The 23,865-nt window shown below is 40.9% G+C and overlaps 1 protein-coding gene across 1 annotated transcript; it reads left to right on the forward strand.

Moving 5' to 3' along the window:
• The first annotated feature begins 293 nt into the window (after positions 1–293).
• On the forward strand, positions 294–22,519 carry LOC134673612 (uncharacterized). The gene is made up of 6 exons (XM_063531611.1): positions 294–471; positions 3,454–3,636; positions 3,962–4,118; positions 5,131–5,274; positions 20,996–21,209; positions 21,545–22,519. The coding sequence occupies exons 1-6, from the start codon at positions 294–296 to the stop codon at positions 22,517–22,519; spliced, it is 1,851 nt and encodes a 616-aa protein (XP_063387681.1).
• Positions 22,520–23,865: the final 1,346 nt, after the last annotated feature.

The raw sequence follows: 23,865 nt of genomic DNA on the forward strand, positions 1-23,865 counted from the left end.
TCATTTCAAATTACATATTATATCTTGCAGAGTTAGTAGCTTGGTATAATTTTGGTAATATTCGTAATCGGAACCTGGCAACTCAGGCAAGCAGCATGCATGTTTAAACTTCTTGGCTGCTCCACTTAATAATAAAGAAAATTTTAAAAATCGTAGACTTACGTTACCATGCCGATAGATATAAACAATAATTTTGAACATGACATTAGCATAGACATTAGCGATTCCTTGGTCGTGCTTAGATATATAGTTATATAATAATACTACTCTTTGATTATTTTATTCCTCTGCACATGTATCTAAACCGCAATAACGATTTACCTTACGGATCTGGATCATCGAGCAATGACGAGTCAATTGTTAACAGTTTTATATTCTCGGACGATAACAAATCGTCGCAAAAGACTGTCTTGTATGAAGAGCTCAGACTAATTGAACGAAATGAGAGCGAAATCAATGTGTGCTGGAAAGGTATGCTTTCTCAACACTGCAGTAGCAAGAAAACATTTCCATATGCCTGTGCCAAGTTTACTAAAGCAGTACTATTGTGCAAGTTACTTTTATACTGCCAATGACATACTGTGTAGAAAGTAGGTACTATAATACGTATACCTAGGTTCCTATACCTACGCAACAAGCAATGCAGTTGCACAATTCAAGATTTGGTATGTCATACTCATACTGGGGGCCGATTTTAGAAATTCGATCACTCGATTTCGTCACTCGAAAATCTGTGGAAAACGGCGAAATGCTAATTTTTGAAATACGAACGATCGAAATTTGGGATCTAGTGGTATAGACCACTCGATTTCAATTCAATTAGTAGAATTTAAACGCCCAGTAATGGAGATATCATTTAACAAAATACACGAAATCGAGTGGTCGAATTTCAAATATCTGCCCCCTGCCCTCTGTTAGCCAACACGTATAATCCATGACGAAGGAAACTTAAAAGGACCAAAACTTATTGGTTGAAATAGTTTGGCATTCATTTATGGTTTGGTAAAACTAGCATCACAATTTCATCCTTCTGGCATAGTAAGTAAGGTCACTTTTCGAACGAGAGCGACGAAAGACTTGTTTCGGAGAACTTGCACGTCGCGGATATCATCGCAACTGAATGGGAGTAAAAGGAAAATCCGGAGTTTTGTCGAAATGAGTGAAACTAGTCCGTCAACTTCTCGGCATTATCTCGGGCGTAATTTTATTGTTGCACAATGTCGTGTGACATAATAAGCAAGGCCGTGGGTCGTGAAGTCATCGCGGTTTACATTTATAGCGTTAAATCACTTTTCTCAAACATGCAATGAAATATTGATGTTATGTTCCTTATAATAGGCTGCGAAGTATGACGTTTCAGGTGCGGCTAGGACAAAAGGTCGTTAATGGAATTTCATACACATCTTGCAGGCCTAGGCCGGCAAAGTCCTCTTTTTTAATTTTCATTCACAGATATTTGTGACACAGCATCGTGGCATTCATCGATTAAAAAAAACTAGAGGCAGTATTTGCTTTATGGTTCGAAATGACACTCTGCCACTACGCCTATAAAAAAAAAAAACAATGTTTGCTATAATTTGCAGTTTTATTTGTATAAAATCAACATGAACTTAATAAATGATACATTACTAACCAAATTATATAATTATAAATTATAAATTTAACTACACAAATAAAAACATTTAATATATTTCATCTAAACGTTAGCGGTAAAAAGGTCTACTCAAACAGGCGTAGTTATTTTTTTTAATGTTATGGAGGTAAAGTTGAAAAAATTTCATCCTATTTTATTGGATTTATGGTGCGTTGTTAATTTTTTTACTTTAATATGAGTTCCGACGAAATAATGAAATTAATATTAATTGTAGGTAATCGTAGGTGTTGGAATTGGCAGCGTAAGCAGAATTGATTTTAAATAACTTGCTGCCTCTGCCGCCAAGTCAAAGACAAAATATATGTGGTGGTATGTACATATATGGTTGCTTATGGCAATTTTATTACTTGAGAAACTAAGAAATAGACTTACAGTTTATTAGAAACAGTTTTGTGGCATATTTTAAATGAATGTAACTACTAATTCGTCAACACTGTGGAAATTATACTTATTTACTCCATGCATAAAGCAACGATGTATGTGAAACATGATATCAACATGAAAGACTATGTAAACTTATGTGACGAATACGACAGTCAGACGGATACAAGGCGAAAAAATCAAAGGTACATGAAAATATACGGGTAGTAAAAATACACGACTCGTGTAAAACATACGCGTGATAATGATATAGGTACGTGTTGGTTATATTTTGGGTGTAGTTTACTTTTAGTTTTTTCTATAAATAAAACTTGGGTTTCGTGGATTTTTTATTTTATTTATTTCATTGCATGTTTGAGAAAAGCACTATACATACCTCGGCGGGAAATGGGGTTGCCCGCGCTCAGACCTATAGATATATTTATATTATATATAGACCTATTTATCCTTATTTGAATTAGGTTGCTAATTTTATTGATTTAATCATAACGTTACTTTGATATCACAATGTGTTAAAAACAATACTACGTATCTGCATTTGCCTACCTAGGTACAGTCGCCATCACATATATCGGAGCAGCCAAAGCGCTCACAAATATCTGAACACGCCTCTATTGTCAAGGCGTTAGAGTGCGTGTTCAAATGTATTTGAGCACCTCAGCCGCTCCGATATATCTGGTGGCGACTGTACATCGACTACCTTAAATACCTATACATGAGCCTATTGAGCCTCCTTGAACGAATTTAGATAAACGTAAAGTTGCATCGTATTTCAACACGTCTGTTAGTGGGTCAACATTTGCAAACATTAGACGAAACCCTGATTAGCACTACAACTGCCTTTATTTTATATAAACAGTTTTAATAGTACCTCATCAGTTGATTCATATGACCAAAGTAAGCAAACATTAAAATATGCAAAAAAAAAACATATTGCTCCTCTAATTGGGTCATAGGCAACACAATATATGACGTGGTTCTGTTACCCCGCCTGTTTCGTTGTAAGATTCGTCTGGTACACCGCGAAACTATAAGATGGTCTGCTGCATTGCATCTCATCAGTGGAAATAGGATGAAGAGTACAGGGACCCCCTCAACACGAAATGTCATCTGCCATGGCGAACCTACTCATAGAGACTAAAGTTATTATTCAGTTCCGCGGAACTACAAGCTCTTACGGGATGCATTGTATCCCTTACCTTTTTTGACGTTTATATCAACCACTTCGTCTGCTTCGGAGCATAGAAGGACAGAACTTTAATTGGGCCTTAAAACATCAGCAACTAGGTAGGTACTTCTTACATCGGTATATTCATGTCAAATAGCTGCATCCAAGGCAAGGGGACGATAACAGTAGATTAGTAGGGTTAAACATTTTGACGTTTTAATGTTGCATTTTAACATCTTTGTGTTATCAGGGGCTCACATGATGTTATTTTTCATGTCATTCGTCTTCGGGTCCGTCTGTACAAGCTGCATTCACAGACTAAGGTTGATGTTCGGTGAAAAATGCGTGCTCTTCCCTAAGCTCGTGACCCATTCCACTGTACACCGAATGGTACATGAATTCTTCTCTTTCAAGACTGAAATACAAGATTTAGGTAATAATAATTTACAATTATAGTCTTCAATACAGTAAGTATACTTAAAATGGCAAAAAACTAAACTACCTTCTTCTTTTAAATAAAGAAACAGTTAATTTTTCCTATACAGTGACGCCAATTTTGTATGTACATACATGGTTTTCATCTTATTTGATTACCTGGTGTTTACGAAATTCGATCAGGAGTCGTCTCTTTCGCTCGCAATTATTGGTACGCGTGACTCGCGTGAGATGCCTGATGATGACACTTCGTAACCAAATAAAATTAAAACCATATCAAAATCAGCCTCGGTACTTTGATAGACAAAAAAAAACTTCTCCAGATTCTGAAATGCCGGTGGAATTTGTGACCACCCAGTGGGCCGAAAACAGCGTATGCTACCTGCCGACCTACGTGCCCCTGGTGTCCGGGTTGGCCGGCTTGGTCTGGACCACCATGTTCCTCATGTGCTCTTCGGGCACATCAAATAACGTCACTGGGTGAGTCCACATCCTGTACTATACTTACCGCAATACCAACGGCGTCTGAGGTCCTACTCTTGAGGTAGGTAAAACAGCGTATGCTACCTGCCCACCTACGTGCCCCTGGTGTCCAGGTTGGCGGGCTTGGTCTGGACCACCGTGTTCCTCATGTGCTCTTCGGGCACATCAAATAACGTCACTGGGTGAGTACCTACACATTTTTTTTTGACGGAGTGGCAATGCGTTTATGCACGGTGCGTGGGACTCGCCGCTCCTTTCCCCTCTCCTAGCAAGAGAGGGGGAGATTTTGGCCCTACCCACTAAACCCACTCCGACGTTTCACCCTCTCTGCCGTGCGTGAGGTCGCACTGGGATCCTGTACTATTCTTACCGCAATACCAATGGCGTCTGAGGTCATAATACTATCTCCTTTACCCTTGTTACGAGTAACACCAACCAAGAGTGAAATAGACGATTTTATGAATTATGACCTCAGTCGCCAGATGGTATTGCAGTAGGTAAGTATACGGATAGCATCCGTTTACATAGCTTCTACCAAGTAGGTAGGTAATGGCACCAGTCGTGAAACATTCAATAGCAAATTAGAATTATTTTTGATATTTCACTAATACAAAATTACCTACCGCATTGCCCATTACAAATTAAGTATCCTATTCGCCTTTAAAGGCCTGTGGACACCGGCTTGCGTGTGCGTGACGTGCACGTGCGCGTGCGCTAAAATGTTGGAGCCGCACACGTCACGCAAGCGGTGTGCTGTCTCTCATAAGGATCTGTATACTACAACGCCGCACGCGCACGTGCACGTCACGCACACGCAGCCGGTGTGCACAAGCCTTTATTTTATCCACATGTTTAGTGAATAATGAAAGAACCTGCAATTAACTTTGACAAATTAAAACGATGTTTGTTTTTTCGTCCATCATGTGCAGTACGACGCCATTTGTAACAGACCGACCCGGACCGACCTAATTTGGACAATTACATTTATCGTCAAATGTTATTCCGACAGCGCGCAAAGACACTGGCGCGCGCTGCCCCTCATGCTCCTGTTCTGCGCCACCATGTCGGTGCTATGCCTTTACGCGTCAGCGGTCACCCACAGTGGTCTACAGGATCTATGCTCAAAATTGGCCGATGCCACTAATTCTCCACAGTAAGTTGATTTTGCATATTCTTACTTAGTTAAATAGGTGAATTTATAATAAAAATAATATCTTGCGAACGAAACTTGAGCCAGTTCACTGTTTCCGCTAATAGAGCAGACATTTAGGTGCATGTATCATCCAAATTTCCAAACTATCGAACCACTAGTTTAGCTATCACGTTCTGGGCGAGCTCGCTCCATCGTAGGCCACGTCTACGCCTCGGCTAGTCTGTGGCCAAGAGTAAGCCCATTCATAATAAAAAAAGCTACAAAAAAATAAAAACGATTATTCAAAAAAAAATGTCCAAACCAAGGGGATTCTAGGCTTGGAATTTGGTAAAACGATATCTTATAATAAGGCAGATAAACGCACCTAAGAAAGGTATACACTTCAGCCAGGGGCAGTTTTACCATAGGATTGCGGCCAGACCCTTTCCCGGGGATAGATGTAGCTGCAATGACCTTACCTATTGATTTACGCCGCTAGATATTTAAATCCATGACGAAATATACCCAAAGAATTATTCTTCTAAACGTAAACATACTGGCATTGAATGTGCATTGGCCTTTACATATTTACCGGTTTGTGATCATCGAATCCAAGTAACTTTGATTGTTAGATCACTCTGACACAAACACCTGTAAAGGTCAAAATATTCCTAACCTTACGGTCAAGGCACTCTAATGCATTATACAATAACTTTATTATGCCACAACAAGATTTACCGGTGAGTACGTACCTAGTAGGTACACGTTAGCACGAGTAGTGTGTTTGTACCGGTTTTGGACCAGAACTTTTCCGCCAGAGGGCGCCAGTATGTATGCGTAAGGTAGTGACAATTTAGTTCACCCTACTCCCCGCTAGATGGCGCCACTGTCTATGCGCAACGTTAGTTCCAAAGGTCTCCGCTAGATGGCGCCACTGGTTAGTTCACTCTACTCCCCGCTAGAGGCGCCACTGTCTATGCGCAACGTTAGTTCCGAAAATATCCGCCAGCCCCGCCGGAGGGCGACAGTATGTATGCGCCGCTGGTTAGTTCACTCTACTCCCCGCTAGAGGCGCCACTGTGTATGCGTAACGTTAGTTCCAAAAATCCTCACCAGACCTGCCTGGGGGCGACAGTATGTATGCGCAACGTTAGTTCCAAAAATCCCCGCCAGCCCTGCCTGGAGGCGACAGTATGTATGCGCAACGTTAGTTCTAAAAATCCCCACCAGCCCTGCCTGGGGGCGACAGTATGTATGCGCAACGTTAGTTCCAAAAATATCCGCCAGCCCTGCCTGGGGGCGACAGTATGTATGCGCAACGTTAGTTCCAAAAATATCCGCCAGCCCTGCCTGGGGGCGACAGTATGTATGCGCAACGTTAGTTCTAAAATTCTCCCGCCAGAGGGCGACAGTATGTATGCGCAACGTTAGTTCCAAAATTATCCGCCAGCCCTGCCTGGGGGCGACAGTATGTATGCGCAACGTTAGTTCTAAAAATCCCCACCAGCCCTGCCTGGGGGCGACAGTATGTATGCGCAACGTTAGTTCCTAAAATCCCCACCAGCCCTGCCTGGGGGTGACAGTATGTATGCGCAACGTTAGTTCCTAAAATTTCCGCCAGCCCCGCTGGAGGGCGACAGTATGTATGCGCAAGGTTAGTTCTAAAAAGCCCCCGCCAGAGGGCGACAGTATGTATGCGCAACGTTAGTTCCAAAAATCCCCACCAGCCCTGCCTGAGGGCGACAGTATGTATGCGCAACGTTAGTTCTAAAATTCTCCTGCCAGAGGGCGACAGTATGTATGCGCAACGTTAGTTTCAAAACCATCCGCTATGAAATGAATAGATGTCTCCACTTTGTATGTGAGTTGTTGAATCGCTTAAATGAATAGATATCCCTAGTGGCGCCTTCGTCGGTGGACACCGCTAGTTAGTTCCAAAAATCCCCGCCAGGCCCGCCAGAGGGCGACAGTATGTATGCGCAACGTTAGTTCCAAAAATCCCCACTAGCCCCGCCTGAGGGCGACAGTATGTATGCGCAACGTTAGTTCTAAACTTTCCCCGCCAGAGGGCGACTGTATGTATGCGCAACGTTAGTTCTAAAACCATCCGCTATGATATGTATAGATGAGCAGCCGTCTGAGTATTTCTAAAAAAGTCCGCAGAGTCAGAGGGGGTTCATGGTAAGTTAATTAATCTTGGTCAAGCAAATCTAGTCAGTAGAAAAAGGCGGCAAATTTGAAAAATCGTGGGCTACCAACACTACGTTTGAATAGTTCGAAAATCGTGTGTCATTTATATCTTATCTGTGGTACTGTTTTGTTTACATTTCATCGCTGTTCGATGTACATTCCTGCCTTTTGTTCGTTTCCTAGGGTTACCATACTTTAGTTTGCTTTACATTGCTTCTGACATATCCGGCTTGACAGACTATCGATTCGCTTAACAATATAGATGTCGCTAGTGGCGCCTCGTCAGTGGACACCGCTAGTTAGTTCCAAAAACATCCGCTATGAAATTGCAAAAAGGCCCATCATGTTTGTTTTAAAATATGAGACATATATCGGCGTTTTTTTAATATCACGTCAGTGGCAAACAAGCAGACGACCCCACCTGACAGTAAGCAGTCACCGTAGCCCATGGACGCCTGCGAATTCTATAGTTTACACGGATGCACTTTTATTTGCGGTTGGTTTTGTCGCTTGTGCTTATCAAATGTATGGAGTTTGTAGTTTACCAACCGTAAAGGGGTTTTTCTTTTATTATACCACATTGGTGGCAAATAAGCATACAGTCCGTCTGATGGTAAGTTGTTACCGTAGCCTTTGGACGCCTGCAACTCCAGGGTGGATACAAGCGCGCTGCCGACTGCCCAAAGATTCAATAACTTTGTTTTAAAATATGAGGCTTATATCGGCGTTTTTTTTAATACCACGTCAGTGGCAAACAAGCAGACGACCTCGCCTGGCAGTAAGCAGTCACCGTAGCCTATGAACGCCTGCGAATTCTATAGTTTACACGGATGCACTTTTATTTGCGGTTGGTTTTGTCGCTTGTGCTTATTAAATGTATGGAGTTTGTAGTTTACCAACCGTAAAGGGGTTTTTCTTTTATTATACCACATTGGTGGCAAATAAGCATACAGTCCGTCTGATGGTAAGTTGTTACCGTAGCCTTTGGACGCCTGCAACTCCAGGGTGGATACAAGCGCGCTGCCGACTGCCCAAAGATTCAATAACTTTGTTTTAAAATATGAGGCTTATATCGGCGTTTTTTTTAATACCACGTCAGTGGCAAACAAGCAGACGACCTCGCCTGACAGTAAGCAGTCACCGTAGCCCATGGACGCCTGCGAATTCTATTGTTACCACGGATGCATTTTTATTTGCGGTTGGTTTTGTCGCTTGTGCTTATCAAATGTATGGAGTTTGTAGTTTACCAACCGTAAAGGGGTTTTTCTTTTATTATACCACATTGGTGGCAAATAAGCATACAGTCCGTCTGATGGTAAGTTGTTACCGTAGCCTTTGGACGCCTGCAACTCCAGGGTGGATACAAGCGCGCTGCCGACTGCCCAAAGATTCAATAACTTTGTTTTAAAATATGAGGCTTATATCGGCGTTTTTTTTAATACCACGTCAGTGGCAAACAAGCAGACGACCTCGCCTGACAGTAAGCAGTCACCGTAGCCCATCGACGCCTGCGAATTCAATAGTTTACACGGATGCACTTTTATTTGCGGTTGGTTTTGTCGCTTGTGCTTATCAAATGTATGGAGTTTGTAGTTTACCAACCGTAAAGGGGTTTTTCTTTTATTATACCACATTGGTGGCAAATAAGCATACAGTCCGTCTGATGGTAAGTTGTTACCGTAGCCTTTGGACGCCTGCAACTCCAGGGTGGATACAAGCGCGCTGCCGACTGCCCAAAGATTCAATAACTTTGTTTTAAAATATGAGGCTTATATCGGCGTTTTTTTTAATACCACGTCAGTGGCAAACAAGCAGACGACCTCGCCTGACAGTAAGCAGTCACCGTAGCCCATGGACGCCTGCGAATTCTTTTGTTACCACGGATGCATTTTTATTTGCGGTTGGTTTTGTCGCTTGTGCTTATCAAATGTATGGAGTTTGTAGTTTACCGACCGCAAAAAGATCCAGATTTTTTTTTTTATATACTACGTCGGTGGCAAACAAGCATCCGGCTCACCTGATGGTAAGCAGCCACCGTAGCCTTTGGACGCTTGCAAGTTCAGACTTTTGAAACCTATACATCATCATCATCATCATCATCATTATTATCATTAGATCCTCAGGAAAACCTCGACAGGGGACACCTTCGGCCCCCCTGCTCATGTAGTATTTAGGGTTTCTAGCACACTTATTTACGGTTGATTTTGTCTCTTTTGGTTATCAAATGTAGTTTGTAGTTTGCAGACTGCAAAAAGGCCCAAATTTTTTTTTTTTTTTTTTAATAATACGTCGGTGGCAAACAAGCATCCGGCTCACATGATGGTAAGCAGTCAACGTAGCCTATGGATGCCTGCAACTTTAGAGTTGTTACATGCGCGTTGCCGACTGCAAAAAGGTTCAATAAGTTTTTTTCTTTGTTTATATACCACGTCGGTGGCAAACAAGCACACGGCCCGTCTGGTAGTGAGCAGTCACCGTAGCCTATGGACGCCTGCAATTTCGAGATGTTACATGCGCGTTGCCGATCGTTGAGATGTATTGTAACCTTAGTCAGATAATGAAGCTTATTTGAAAGATTATTAACTCTAAGTACTAGAAATAAAGTAGATTTTACTAATGCTGTAATTCTGTAATGCGACATGGTCATGAAACTCATGCGATGTTGGGGGTATACTCTTCAATCTTTTCAATCGGAATGGTCAGAGGTCAGAGTTCAGAGGTCAGAAAGTCCGTGAGGGACAGAACATACGCAAAGTGAAGAAATTGAAAACACGTTTTAATATACCTGACAACATATCAAGCATAACCTACGTAACTTGGTCGGGTTATTTGTTACCTAACATAAACCATACTAAATTCACTGTGGGGAATTAAAAAAAAATGTGAGTGTGTGACAAGGACAAACAATAATAACGCTTTCTCTGCTACTCCTACTGAAAGATTACATAAGACTATCTCGTTTGATCATTTCCCCCTCCCAGTCCCTCCCCCCACCAGTTCCAATTATAATATCATAAATGAGATCACAATACCTGCAACCTGTAACTGACGCATACGCTTTCTAAAATTAAGTCTAAAAGTACGTCATTGAACTCGTTGCGAGGCTGTGGTTTAGTAACAAGGGGTTAGGGTACAATTATAAATGTGGAGATAGCGACGAAACAAATATTGCATTCATCTCATCAATCGAGGCGCTGGCACCTGACGTGGACATTTACAAGTGGGAGGCGGCCCGGATCGATCTCAAGAAGCTGATCAAAGAACTTCTGGAGGAGAGGAGCATCCTTCAGTTACACTCGGGATACCATGCGGAGGGGCTTTTGCTGGAGGTGCTAAGAAAACACAACATTAGATCATTCCTCTCCGTGCCTCTTAAACAGAAAACTTTAATCTGGAAAGACGCGGGGGTGTGGTTCGTAGAGGTGACCAACCCGAAAATCATCAAGAGAACTTATGTGTTTTTTGACTTCGAATAAGTGTACGTCTGTGTATGTCTGAAATAAAAAAATGTTTAAAAGTGAATGACTATTTATTTATTTACCAATCATTTAGGTATTTTATAATGTTCCCAATTCGAGTACAAAAAAAAATGCAAAAGCTGGTTTTTCAAAATTCGTTGTTAAGGGGCTCCTTGGCGCTAATGACATTCGATCTAAATCCCTTAGTTTTCTAATGTTTTTGATGTGAGAACTTTTTTAGCGGCGCTGGGCACTTTCCGAGGTGGGCGAAAAAATGATAAACTCGAGACAGCGATCACGTGATCGTAACGTTTAGATGGCTCCTCAATTAGATGGCAATTAAATCAATAAAGAAAAACTCAATGACATTACATGAAAAAGGTTTTAATCTTGTACGTACTGAAATACGAGGATCTCACAGTTACATGCAAACTTTATGTCACTCAAATATAATTCAATAAAGCTACATTTTGATGAAATCGCTAATAAAAGTGAACTCTATGTACTGGTGAATAAAACTCAAAATATCATGACCAAATATATTTAGATGCGAGATCTGCAATTTCTATTCGAATTTTAAACAATTAACTCTACAAATTTGAATTTCTAATTTTAAACAAGCTCACTGACCAGCAATTTCGGACTGAGCATATTGAATGATTGCTATTAGCATTATCCAGGCGCTATACCTACTTTAGCTGCTGTCACTAATTCCACGCAGAGGAAGTCGCGGGCAAAAGCTAGTATTTCAATATTTTCGCCAGGATTTTTTGATTGTTTAGCACAAAAATTAACTTTACTTAAATGTAATAAGGTTGACATCTGTTGCGGGGTAGCAGAACTTCTGTGATTGTAGCTCAACTATGCGACGCTAGATGGGCTACTCGTATCTTCAAAAATAAAAATCGTACATGCAATTTTGACATAATTTCCTTTACTGTAAAGTTCAAATTATTGTAATGGGGCTAGGGCTCATAGGATAATCTCTTTCGAAATAAGAAAATATGGTCAATCATCCTTTAGATAGCGTTGCGTTTGTAGTAGTGTGCATGTTGACGACATAGGTTTCCAGACCGCAGGGAAGCATCATATATTTGTTAATGCCTGGAAGATTGAGGCCTGTCTGCCCATGCTAATGCTAGCTCTGAGCTTATTGAATTGCCTTTCTTGGAACTCTTCAACGTACTTTCGGTCATTGGTTCATTTGTCTTAGAGTTTGGTAAAATGACATTCGGTGTATATGTTCAGTGGGCATGCTAAGGGTTATATTTGCAAAAACCCAGGTGTTGAGTTTGGTTAATGCTTGAGAGCTCCATGTGCATTTGGCCTGTTTAGTGTCCATATTATGCAGACGCACTGCTTGCCACCATTTGAATATTGTCTTTAGAGCTCTTTGCATTAGGTTGGATATCGTGTGGAAGAAGAAGTTTTGGGTAGAAACGATGTTAGACTAATAATGGACTGACGGATATAGGCTGTCAGTAGTCCTTTTTCCCTGCTTTTGCTATGAAGTTTACCTTGACCCGAGTCCAATTATCTGGTACGATTCACCACGCGAAACTTGCTCTGAATATTATGGCCAGATGCAGATTGCTGTAAAAGCGCCGCTGATTTAAATCAAAAAGTTTGGTCTAAAGATGTTTCTTGCTATATTCCAGTCGATATTGCGTGCCACTGTGGATTCGAGGATTCCTATGGGCGCAAAGCTGTGTTTATTACTGGTTGAGTATGAACCGGGGAAGTGGGTGTCTCTGAGCAAGTTCCTCTTCCGTGTTCATAAATGTGCCATCTAGTGTTTAAGGAGACCGAGATAGTTGGTTGGTGTCTTGGAGAGTATTATGTAAGTTCATGCTCCTTTATGAGTTTGGGCAATATCAGGAGGCACCCCGTACGATTGCCCTGTCTAGACGGAACCTTCTCCATTATCTTATTTTTGCCTCCCATATTTGTTTATTATATTCAGTCAATGCTCTATGATACGCGTAGTACCATACCCATTCTGTTAACAATTAAAACAGATCAATTCCAAAACCTGTTCTGTTGTGATCTGTTCTGTTCTATCTTGTTCTGTTCTGTTCTATCTTGTTCTGTTCTATCTTTTTCTGTTCTAACCTGTTCTGTTGAGAGCTGTTCTGTTGTGATCTGTTCTGTTCTAACCTGATCTGTTATGATCTGTTCTGTTGTGACCTGTTCTGTTGTGACTTGTTCTGTTGCCGCGCGCACCCGAGTTGCATACATTGCCATTGTTAGTAGCTCGGTACCACTTACAGGGCTAGCGGGTCTTATTTGAAATGTTCTTTGTCTTATGAGCAGTTGTGTTAAAGTCTGTCACAACCCTACTGTGTTCTTATGCGGTGTCTGCATTAACGCATATATCAAAGGCGTCGGTTCACTGTTACTTTTTATACTGTGGTTCCGTCTAGACAGGGCAATCGTACGGGGTGCCTCCTGATATTGCCCAAACTCATAAAGGAGCATGAACTTACATAATACTCTCCAAGACACCAACCAACTATCTCGGTCTCCTTAAACACTAGATGGCACATTTATGAACACGGAAGAGGAACTTGCTCAGAGACACCCACTTCCCCGGTTCATACTCAACCAGTAATAAACACAGCTTTGCGCCCATAGGAATCCTCGAATCCACAGTGGCACGCAATATCGACTGGAATATAGCAAGAAACATCTTTAGACCAAACTTTTTGATTTAAATCAGCGGCGCTTTTACAGCAATCTGCATCTGGCCATAATATTCAGAGCAAGTTTCGCGTGGTGAATCGTACCAGATAATTGGACTCGGGTCAAGGTAAACTTCATAGCAAAAGCAGGGAAAAAGGACTACTGACAGCCTATATCCGTCAGTCCATTATTAGTCTAACATCGTTTCTACCCAAAACTTCTTCTTCCACACGATATCCAACCTAATGCAAAGAGCTCTAAAGACAATATTCAAATGGTGGCAAGCAGTGCGTCTGCATAATATGGACACTAAACAGGCCAAATGCACATGGAGCTCTCAAGCATTAACCAAACTCAACACCTGGGTTTTTGCAAATATAACCCTTAGCATGCCCACTGAACATATACACCGAATGTCATTTTACCAAACTCTAAGACAAATGAACCAATGACCGAAAGTACGTTGAAGAGTTCCAAGAAAGGCAATTCAATAAGCTCAGAGCTAGCATTAGCATGGGCAGACAGGCCTCAATCTTCCAGGCATTAACAAATATATGATGCTTCCCTGCGGTCTGGAAACCTATGTCGTCAACATGCACACTACTACAAACGCAACGCTATCTAAAGGATGATTGACCATATTTTCTTATTTCGAAAGAGATTATCCTATGAGCCCTAGCCCATTACAATAATTTGAACTTTACAGTAAAGGAAATTATGTCGAAATTGCATCTACGATTTTTTATTTTTGAAGATACGAGTAGCCCATCTAGCGTCGCATAGTTGAGCTACAATCACAGAAGTTCTGCTACCCCGCAACAGATGTCAACCTTATTACATTTAAGTAAAGTTGATTTTTGTACTAAACAATCAAAAAATCCTAGCGAAAATATTGAAATACTAGCTTTTGCCCGCGACTTCGTCTGCGTGGAATTAGTGACAGCAGCTAAAGTAGGTATAGCGCCTGGATAATGCTAATAGCAATCATTCAATATGCTCATTGCTTACTTCAATTATTAGGCAATGCCATTAACCCTTTCAATTCCACCCGCCTTTGCACTCTCTTCAGGAATGATATCCCTGATTTTCCCCAGGACTCGAACTATCTCTATACTAAATTTCAACTAAATCGGTTCAGCGGCTTAAGCGTGAAGAGGTAACAGACAAACAGACAGACAGACACACTTTCGCCTACTTAGCGATGATATGAAATCCCTCCTTGTAATTTTAAACGGATTTGTTTTCACATTGACATTGCTTAAGCGCCACCGTACTGAACTGACAATAGGGAGCATGCATGAACTATACAGCATAGGAGCCATCTGATTTTTGGCGCGAGACGTAAATGTGACGTTTATACTTCCAATGGGACCCACAAGATGGCAGAACCTACTATGCATAATATGTAGATGGTATAGCACTTGCTTTGATTAGGTTAGGTCTTGTTTTTGTTTGAAATCGAACTTGATATATTTTTAACGACGATGATGATACACGCTTAGTAACTCTGAAACATTGCTCTACACAACCTCACCTTAAGGGGCTCCCCGCGGTTTTCATCGATATTTGACAAGGTTTGAGCCGTTACTTCTACATTTACACTTCAGATAGAATTATAAGACAAATGGCTACCGATTCTTCAATCTTTAATCTCCATTCTTGTCTACCGGATTTTGAAACTAATGAATACTTATTTTTTTATGATTTTTTTAAACATTGTCTAAAAATAACACTTTTTTCGTAGCTGGATTGCTGTGAAGGATCTTACATGTACGAAATCTGCATATTTGGGTTTGTCTTTGACGTCTCTAAAAACTGGTCAGAGATGTAAATTTTAAAATAATTAACACAAAAGCTATGGCCTGAAAACCAGGTTGTTGGCCTAAAATTGTTCAACTTGATGTCGAATATCTCGAAGACAATGAACTTTGAAGTAAATATGGCATACTATATTGCTAAAAGTCGTTGCTATTATAGCTACAAAAAAACAACGGATTGCACTCCGGGAGTGCCGACAGAAGTGAAAACTCAATGACTAGGCCAAAATGTCTGCAGCACTATGTATCCTCCTTTCTATTGAAAAACTTTAGTCCGAAATTGCTGGTCAGTGAGCTTGTTTAAAATTCAAATTTGTACAGTTAATTCTTTAAAATTCGAATAGCAATTGTAAAGTTACCTTGCAGATCTCGCATCTAAATATATTTGATCATGATATTTTGAGTTTTATTCACCAGTACATAGAGTTCACTTTTATTAGCGATTTCATCAAAATGTAGCTTTATTGAATTATATCTGAGTGACATAAAGTTTGAATGTAACTGTGAGATCCTCGTATTTCAGTACGTACAAGATTAAAACCTTTTTCATGTAATGTCATTGAGTTTTTCTTTATTGATTTAATTGCCATCTAATTGAGTGGCCATCTAAATGTTACGATCACGTGATCGCTGTCTCGAGTTTATCATTTTTTCCCCCACCTCGGAAAGTGCCCAGCGCCGCTAAAAAAGTTCTCACATCAAAAACATTAGAAAACTAAGGGATTAAATTAACAACGAATTTTGAACAACCAGCTTTTGCATTTTTTTTTTTTGTACTCGCATTGGGACATTATAAAATACCTAAATGATTGGTAAATAAATAAATAGTCATTCACTTTTAAACATTTTTTTATTTCAGACATACACAGACGTACACTTATTCGAAGTCAAAAAACACATAAGTTCTCTTGATGATTTTCGGGTTGGTCACCTCTACGAACCACACCCCCGCGTCTTTCCAGATTAAAGTTTTCTGTTTAAGAGGCACGGAGAGGAATGATCTAATGTTGTGTTTTCTTAGCACCTCCAGCAAAAGCCCCTCCGCATGGTATCCCGAGTGTAACTGAAGGATGCTCCTCTCCTCCAGAAGTTCTTTGATCAGCTTCTTGAGATCGATCCGGGCCGCCTCCCACTTGTAAATGTCCACGTCAGGTGCCAGCGCCTCGATTGATGAGATGAATGCAATATTTGTTTCGTCGCTATCTCCACATTTATAATTGTACCCTAACCCCTTGTTACTAAACCACAGCCTCGCAACGAGTTCAATGACGTACTCCATTGTTATTTTCTGATTTTTTAATTAATTTTAGAAAGCGTATGCGTCAGTTACAGGTTGCAGGTATTGTGATCTCATTTATGATATTATAATTGGAACTGGTGGGGGGAGGGGGAGGGGGAGGGGGAAATGACCAAACGAGATAGTCTTATGTAATCTTTCAGTAGGAGTAGCAGAGAAAGCGTTATTATTGTTTGTCCTTGTCACATTCTCACATTTTTTTTTAATTCCCCACAGTGAATTTAGTATGGTTTATGTTAGGTAACAAATAACCCGACCAAGTTACGTAGGTTATGCTTGATATGTTGTCAGGTATATTAAAACGTGTTTTCAATTTCGTCACTTTGCGTATGTTCTGTCCCTCACGGACTTTCTGACCTCTGAACTCTGACCTCTGACCATTCCGATTGAAAAGATTGAAGAGTATACCCCCAACATCGCATGAGTTTCATGACCATGTCGCATTACAGAATTACAGCATTAGTAAAATCTACTTTATTTCTAGTACTTAGAGTTAATAATCTTTCAAATAAGCTTCATTATCTGACTAAGGTTACAATACTTAATTCAAACTCTCTCTATCTGTCAAATTCTACGGTGAATGGAAGTTTACAGTCACATACGACTTTTTGTTTTCGAACGTCACGGTCTACATCTCAACGATCGGCAACGCGCATGTAACATCTCGAAATTGCAGGCGTCCATAGGCTACGGTGACTGCTCACTACCAGACGGGCCGTGTGCTTGTTTGCCACCGACGTGGTATATAAAAAAAGAAAAAACTTATTGAACCTTTTTGCAGTCGGCAACGCGCATGTAACAACTCTAAAGTTGCAGGCATCCATAGGCTACGTTGACTGCTTACCATCATGTGAGCCGGATGCTTGTTTGCCACCAACGTATTATTAAAAAAAAAAAAAGTCTGGGCCTTTTTGCAGTCTGCAAACTACAAACTACATTTGATAACCAAAAGAGACAAAATCAACCGTAAATAAGTGTGCTAGAAACCCTAAATACTACATGAGCAGGGGGGCCGGAGGTGTCCCCTGTCGAGGTTTTCCTGAGGGTCTAATGATAATAATGATGATGATGATGATGATGATGTATAGGTTTCAAAAGTCTGAACTTGCAAGCGTCCAAAGGCTACGGTGGCTGCTTACCATCAGGTGAGCCGGATGCTTGTTTGCCACCGACGTAGAATATAAAAAAAAAAAAAACTGGATCTTTTTGCGGTCGGTAAACTACAAACTCCATACATTTGATAAGCACAAGCGACAAAACCAACCGCAAATAAAAATGCATCCGTGGTAACAATAGAATTCGCAGGCGTCCATGGGCTACGGTGACTGCTTACTGTCAGGTGGGGTCGTCTGCTTGTTTGCCACTGACGTGGTATTAAAAAAAACGCCGATATAAGCCTCATATTTTAAAACAAAGTTATTGAATCTTTGGGCAGTCGGCAGCGCGCTTGTATCCACCCTGGAGTTGCAGGCGTCCAAAGGCTACGGTAACAACTTACCATCAGACGGACTGTATGCTTATTTGCCACCAATGTGGTATAATAAAAGAAAAACCCCTTTACGGTTGGTAAACTACAAACTCCATACATTTGATAAGCACAAGCGATAAAACCAACCGCAAATAAAAGTGCATCCGTGTAAACTATAGAATTCGCAGGCGTTCATAGGCTACGGTGACTGCTTACTGCCAGGCGGGGTCGTCTGCTTGTTTGCCACTGACGTGGTATTAAAAAAAACGCCGATATAAGCCTCATATTTTAAAACAAAGTTATTGAATCTTTGGGCAGTCGGCAGCGCGCTTGTATCCACCCTGGAGTTGCAGGCGTCCAAAGGCTACGGTAACAACTTACCATCAGACGGACTGTATGCTTATTTGCCACCAATGTGGTATAATAAAAGAAAAACCCCTTTACGGTTGGTAAACTACAAACTCCATACATTTGATAAGCACAAGCGACAAAACCAACCGCAAATAAAAGTGCATCCGTGTAAACTATAGAATTCGCAGGCGTTCATAGGCTACGGTGACTGCTTACTGCCAGGCGGGGTCGTCTGCTTGTTTGCCACTGACGTGGTATTAACAAAAAACGCCGATATATGTCTCATATTTTAAAACAAACATGATGGGCCTTTTTGCAATTTCATAGCGGATGTTTTTGGAACTAACTAGCGGTGTCCACTGACGAGGCGCCACTAGCGACATCTATATTGTTAAGCGAATCGATAGTCTGTCAAGCCGGATATGTCAGAAGCAATGTAAAGCAAACTAAAGTATGGTAACCCTAGGAAACGAACAAAAGGCAGGAATGTACATCGAACAGCGATGAAATGTAAACAAAACAGTTCCACAGATAAGATATAAATGACACACGATTTTCGAACTATTCAAACGTAGTGTTGGTAGCCCACGATTTTTCAAATTTGCCGCCTTTTTCTACTGACTAGATTTGCTTGACCAAGATTAATTAACTTACCATGAACCCCCTCTGACTCTGCGGACTTTTTTAGAAATACTCAGACGGCTGCTCATCTATACATATCATAGCGGATGGTTTTAGAACTAACGTTGCGCATACATACAGTCGCCCTCTGGCGGGGAAAGTTTAGAACTAACGTTGCGCATACATACTGTCGCCCTCAGGCGGGGCTAGCGGGGATTTTTGGAACTAACGTTGCGCATACATACTGTCGCCCTCTGGCGGGCCTGGCGGGGATTTTTGGAACTAACTAGCGGTGTCCACCGACGAAGGCGCCACTAGGGATATCTATTCATTTAAGCGATTCAACAACTCACATACAAAGTGGAGACATCTATTCATTTCATAGCGGATGGTTTTGAAACTAACGTTGCGCATACATACTGTCGCCCTCTGGCAGGAGAATTTTAGAACTAACGTTGCGCATACATACTGTCGCCCTCAGGCAGGGCTGGTGGGGATTTTTGGAACTAACGTTGCGCATACATACTGTCGCCCTCTGGCGGGGGCTTTTTAGAACTAACCTTGCGCATACATACTGTCGCCCTCCAGCGGGGCTGGCGGAAATTTTAGGAACTAACGTTGCGCATACATACTGTCGCCCCCAGGCAGGGCTGGTGGGGATTTTTGGAACTAACGTTGCGCATACATACTGTCGCCCTCTGGCAGGAGAATTTTAGAACTAACGTTGCGCATACATACTGTCGCCCCCAGGCAGGGCTGGCGGATAATTTTGGAACTAACGTTACGCATACATACTGTCGCCCTCAGGCAGGGCTGGCGGGGATTTTTGGAACTAACGTTGTGCATACATACTGTCGCCCCCAGGCAGGGCTGGTGAGGATTTTTGGAACTAACGTTGCGCATACATACTGTCGCCCTCTGGCGGGAGAATTTTAGAACTAACGTTGCGCATACATACTGTCGCCCCCAGGCAGGGCTGGCGGATAATTTTGGAACTAACGTTACGCATACATACTGTCGCCCCCAGGCAGGGCTGGCGGATAATTTTGGAACTAACGTTACGCATACATACTGTCGCCCCCAGGCAGGGCTGGTGGGGATTTTTAGAACTAACCTTGCGCATACATACTGTCGCCCCCAGGCAGGGCTGGTGGGGATTTTTGGAACTAACGTTGCGCATACACAGTGGCGCCTCTAGCGGGGAGTAGAGTGAACTAACCAGCGGCGCATACATACTGTCGCCCTCCGGCGGGGCTGGCGGATATTTTCGGAACTAACGTTGCGCATAGACAGTGGCGCCTCTAGCGGGGAGTAGGGTGAACTAACCAGTGGCGCCATCTAGCGGCGACCTTTGGAACTAACGTTGCGCATAGACAGTGGCGCCATCTAGCGGGGAGTAGGGTGAACTAAATTGTCACTACCTTGCGCATACATACTGTCGCCCTCTGGCGGAAAAGTTCTGGTCCAAAACCGGTACAAACACACTACTAGCACGTTACTTAAAAGATATTTAAGTGAGGAAGAAGTAGTACGTTGCTCTTTTCATTTAATAAAATCTTCGAATGTAGGTACAGTCAGCTGCAGACAGGACAACCTTACTTTCTTCTGTTTGAAATAAATGAGACAATGGGTAGATACACATTGTATTAAACATTAAAGTTGTGGAGATGGAATAAATTAAACAAAATTGAACTCCATGCGATACACTTATGCTATTATCACGTTGAAAGTAACGATCCAACAACTTTAATGTGAGTCGCCCTAAAGAACTGAAGGACAGAGATCTCCATAGTTATGTTACGTGCACAAATTACAAATGACTTTCTTGCATTCTAACCTAGCTATATGAATAACGTAGGTGGGGTTTCACTTTAAACGTGGCCACGCTAGCATACAACCGACGCATCCGCGGCGTGTACCAAGCAACTGTGCTGAGCATCGTTTCGGCGTGGTTGCACACAATCTGCTGGATGTTGTCAACTTTGCTCATCGTGGCGCGCGTGCTGCTCGCCGTCGATTTCACGCTGGTGCACGTCCGGGCGCAGCTCGTCGGCAACTTAGACGATATACTGGTAAGATCGCTAGCAAGTAGCGTATGAATAATAGGTCAGTAAGACTACCCTGAGAGTTTAGTCATCTAGATGAGTTCGGGCTAGTTAATTTAGCTATGGTGTAGCTTCACACATTCGCTGAAGGTGTATAATTCTCTCCACGTCTCAAAATTATAAAAAAATCTCTCGACCAAGTACACGCATCAGTAGGTACATTCTGTAGTTACTAGCTGAGTCTGTATTATTTTTTTATTATATTGCAGTTATGTTCACAATATATGTATTATCCTAGAGTGTCGAGAGTGAGAGTAAGTGCCGTAACCTCCTAATTAGTTAAGTTTTTTTTTAACTTACAGCAAAAGCATGAAAAGCAGATGAATTATTTTAATGCAGAGGCTGCAAAGCCTTACAAAACAGACATTGACGAAGACGATTCAGAAGAGGAATTATACGCTACAACAAACACGAAAGGTAACGAAAACACCTTACCACAACTTTTGGTACTACCGAGTGAAAAAAAATCAGTTGTATTTGATGCGAAAAGTATAGATAGACAGATATTCACTTCTGTATTATCATTAGTCCCTGAAGAAAGACAAAGATTACTTGAGATGTATATTCATGAACTCTTATATGACTTATTGAAGAAAGTAGGCAGACCAGTACAAGGTAGTAGTGCAATAACTCCTAGTAGTACTATAGCCTTAAGCACTCAAACAGAAATGAACGTAGACACAGATGATGAAAATGCTGAAATGTTTGCAAAAGAATTCACTCAAAAACTTCATGACAGACTTACCCAGGAATTCGATGAATTCGAACGTCAAATTAAGACTAATTTAAAAATCAAAAGTGGCTCCGAAGATGAGATTATTTCTGAAGAATCAGATGACAAAAAAATAAACAACGACAATACAGATAAATATGAGGAAAAAATTATAAAAAAAGAAATAAGTGCAAATGAAACTAAAGAAAATAGTAAAAGTGATAAAGTGTTGTCTAGTCGTTCCTATGTTCGATTTAACGTTAAATCAAATGAAAATATTGCAAAACTCGAGAAGGAAGACGAGAAAAAAAATGAAGAGGACGAACATAATAAATCTGAGGAACTTCAGAATCTTGATTTCACTGATTCAAACGATGGCGATAGGGCAGCCCAAAAAAAAGAAATATCAAACAACTATCAAATAAAAGATGACGAAAATGAACAAAAAGAATCTAATGACAAAGACAAACCTCGTCGGAGTAGTGATGATGATGACGATGACGATAGGTCCGCCCCAAAAAATAAATCAACAAGCGAAGATCCAAAGCAAGGTGAAACGAAATAAGTTGTAAAACATTTAATGAGAAAAACCATGGAAACTGCTGGAGTGCTATTTAAAGTAAAAATATTTCGGGTTAAAGCCATATACAGTTATAATATTTATGTCTAAGACGTATAGTCAACATGTTTATTTTTGTTAGCTTAGGCAGGTACTACGTACCTACGCAGTAGCATTAAAAGTTTATTTGAATATACCTTTATAATTTTTTTCCTAATCTATATAGTCATCAAGTGTAAAAATACATGTGTGCTACTAACTCAAAAATTGAATTTATATTACTAGCTTGTTAAGCTCTAATAGTCTGCGGCACTGTGCGGCACAAGCATATTCAGTACAAAAATGCTTTTGCCGCACAGTGCCGCACCCTGGTGAAATCCCGGCGTAACGAGCATATTCTATTTTTCTCAAAAATTGAATTTATATTACTAGCTTGTTAAGCTCTAATAGTGGGATTCCACCAGTGTGCGGCACTGTGCGGCACAAGCATATTCAGTACAAAAATGCTTGTGCCGCACAGTGCTGCACCCTGGTGAAATCCCGGCGTAACGACCATATTCTATTTTTAATAAGTTCATAAGGGGTCATCCATTAATTACATCACACGTTTAGGGGGAGGGAGGGATCAAGAAAATGTGACATATTGTGACATGGGGGAGGGGGGAGACACAAACTTTGTGACGTCACTTTAACTTCATGTAACCGAAAATTTATTTAAATTATTTTATTCGCTGTACATTTAAATAACAAGTTTTTAAAACGATAATTGTTTTTATTCGTTTAATTTTCTTTCCTAAGCAGTTTTGGGTTATAAAATGACTAATATTTAAATCGTCAAAAATATTTTGATAAAATATTAATAATACTTAGGTACTTACTTAATTCGATTTGGCGATTTCGTAGAAAAAATGTGACGTCACACTAGGGGGAGGGGTTTGCCAAAATGTGACCAAGTGTGACAAGGAGGGGGGGAGGGGTCAAAAAACCTAGAAATTCGTGTGACGTAATTAATGGATGACCCCTAACCGAATTAATTAGATCTAGTTTGATTAGTTAGGGATTTGATCTACTTATACCAACAAACTAAATTTTAGATAATTAACTTATGCAAATATAATATAGCGTACCTACGTAAAAACTAGCCAAGTTAATTCCTGAACTTCATTCACAGCCCAAGTGAACTAGAACGTGGCACTCATATACATAGATATATATTCTTGTTGGCGAAATCCACAGCAACTCATATTCTTAATGTTGAACTTTGTACAAAGAATATAATACTCACTAGGAGAAGAACGGTAACTCCATACAAAAAAATGTCCCCAACCGTTTATACGTTTATACTAGTGGCG

The sequence above is a fragment of the Cydia fagiglandana genome, chromosome 18 (assembly GCF_963556715.1).
Source record: "Cydia fagiglandana chromosome 18, ilCydFagi1.1, whole genome shotgun sequence".
Classification (NCBI taxonomy): domain Eukaryota; kingdom Metazoa; phylum Arthropoda; class Insecta; order Lepidoptera; family Tortricidae; genus Cydia; species Cydia fagiglandana.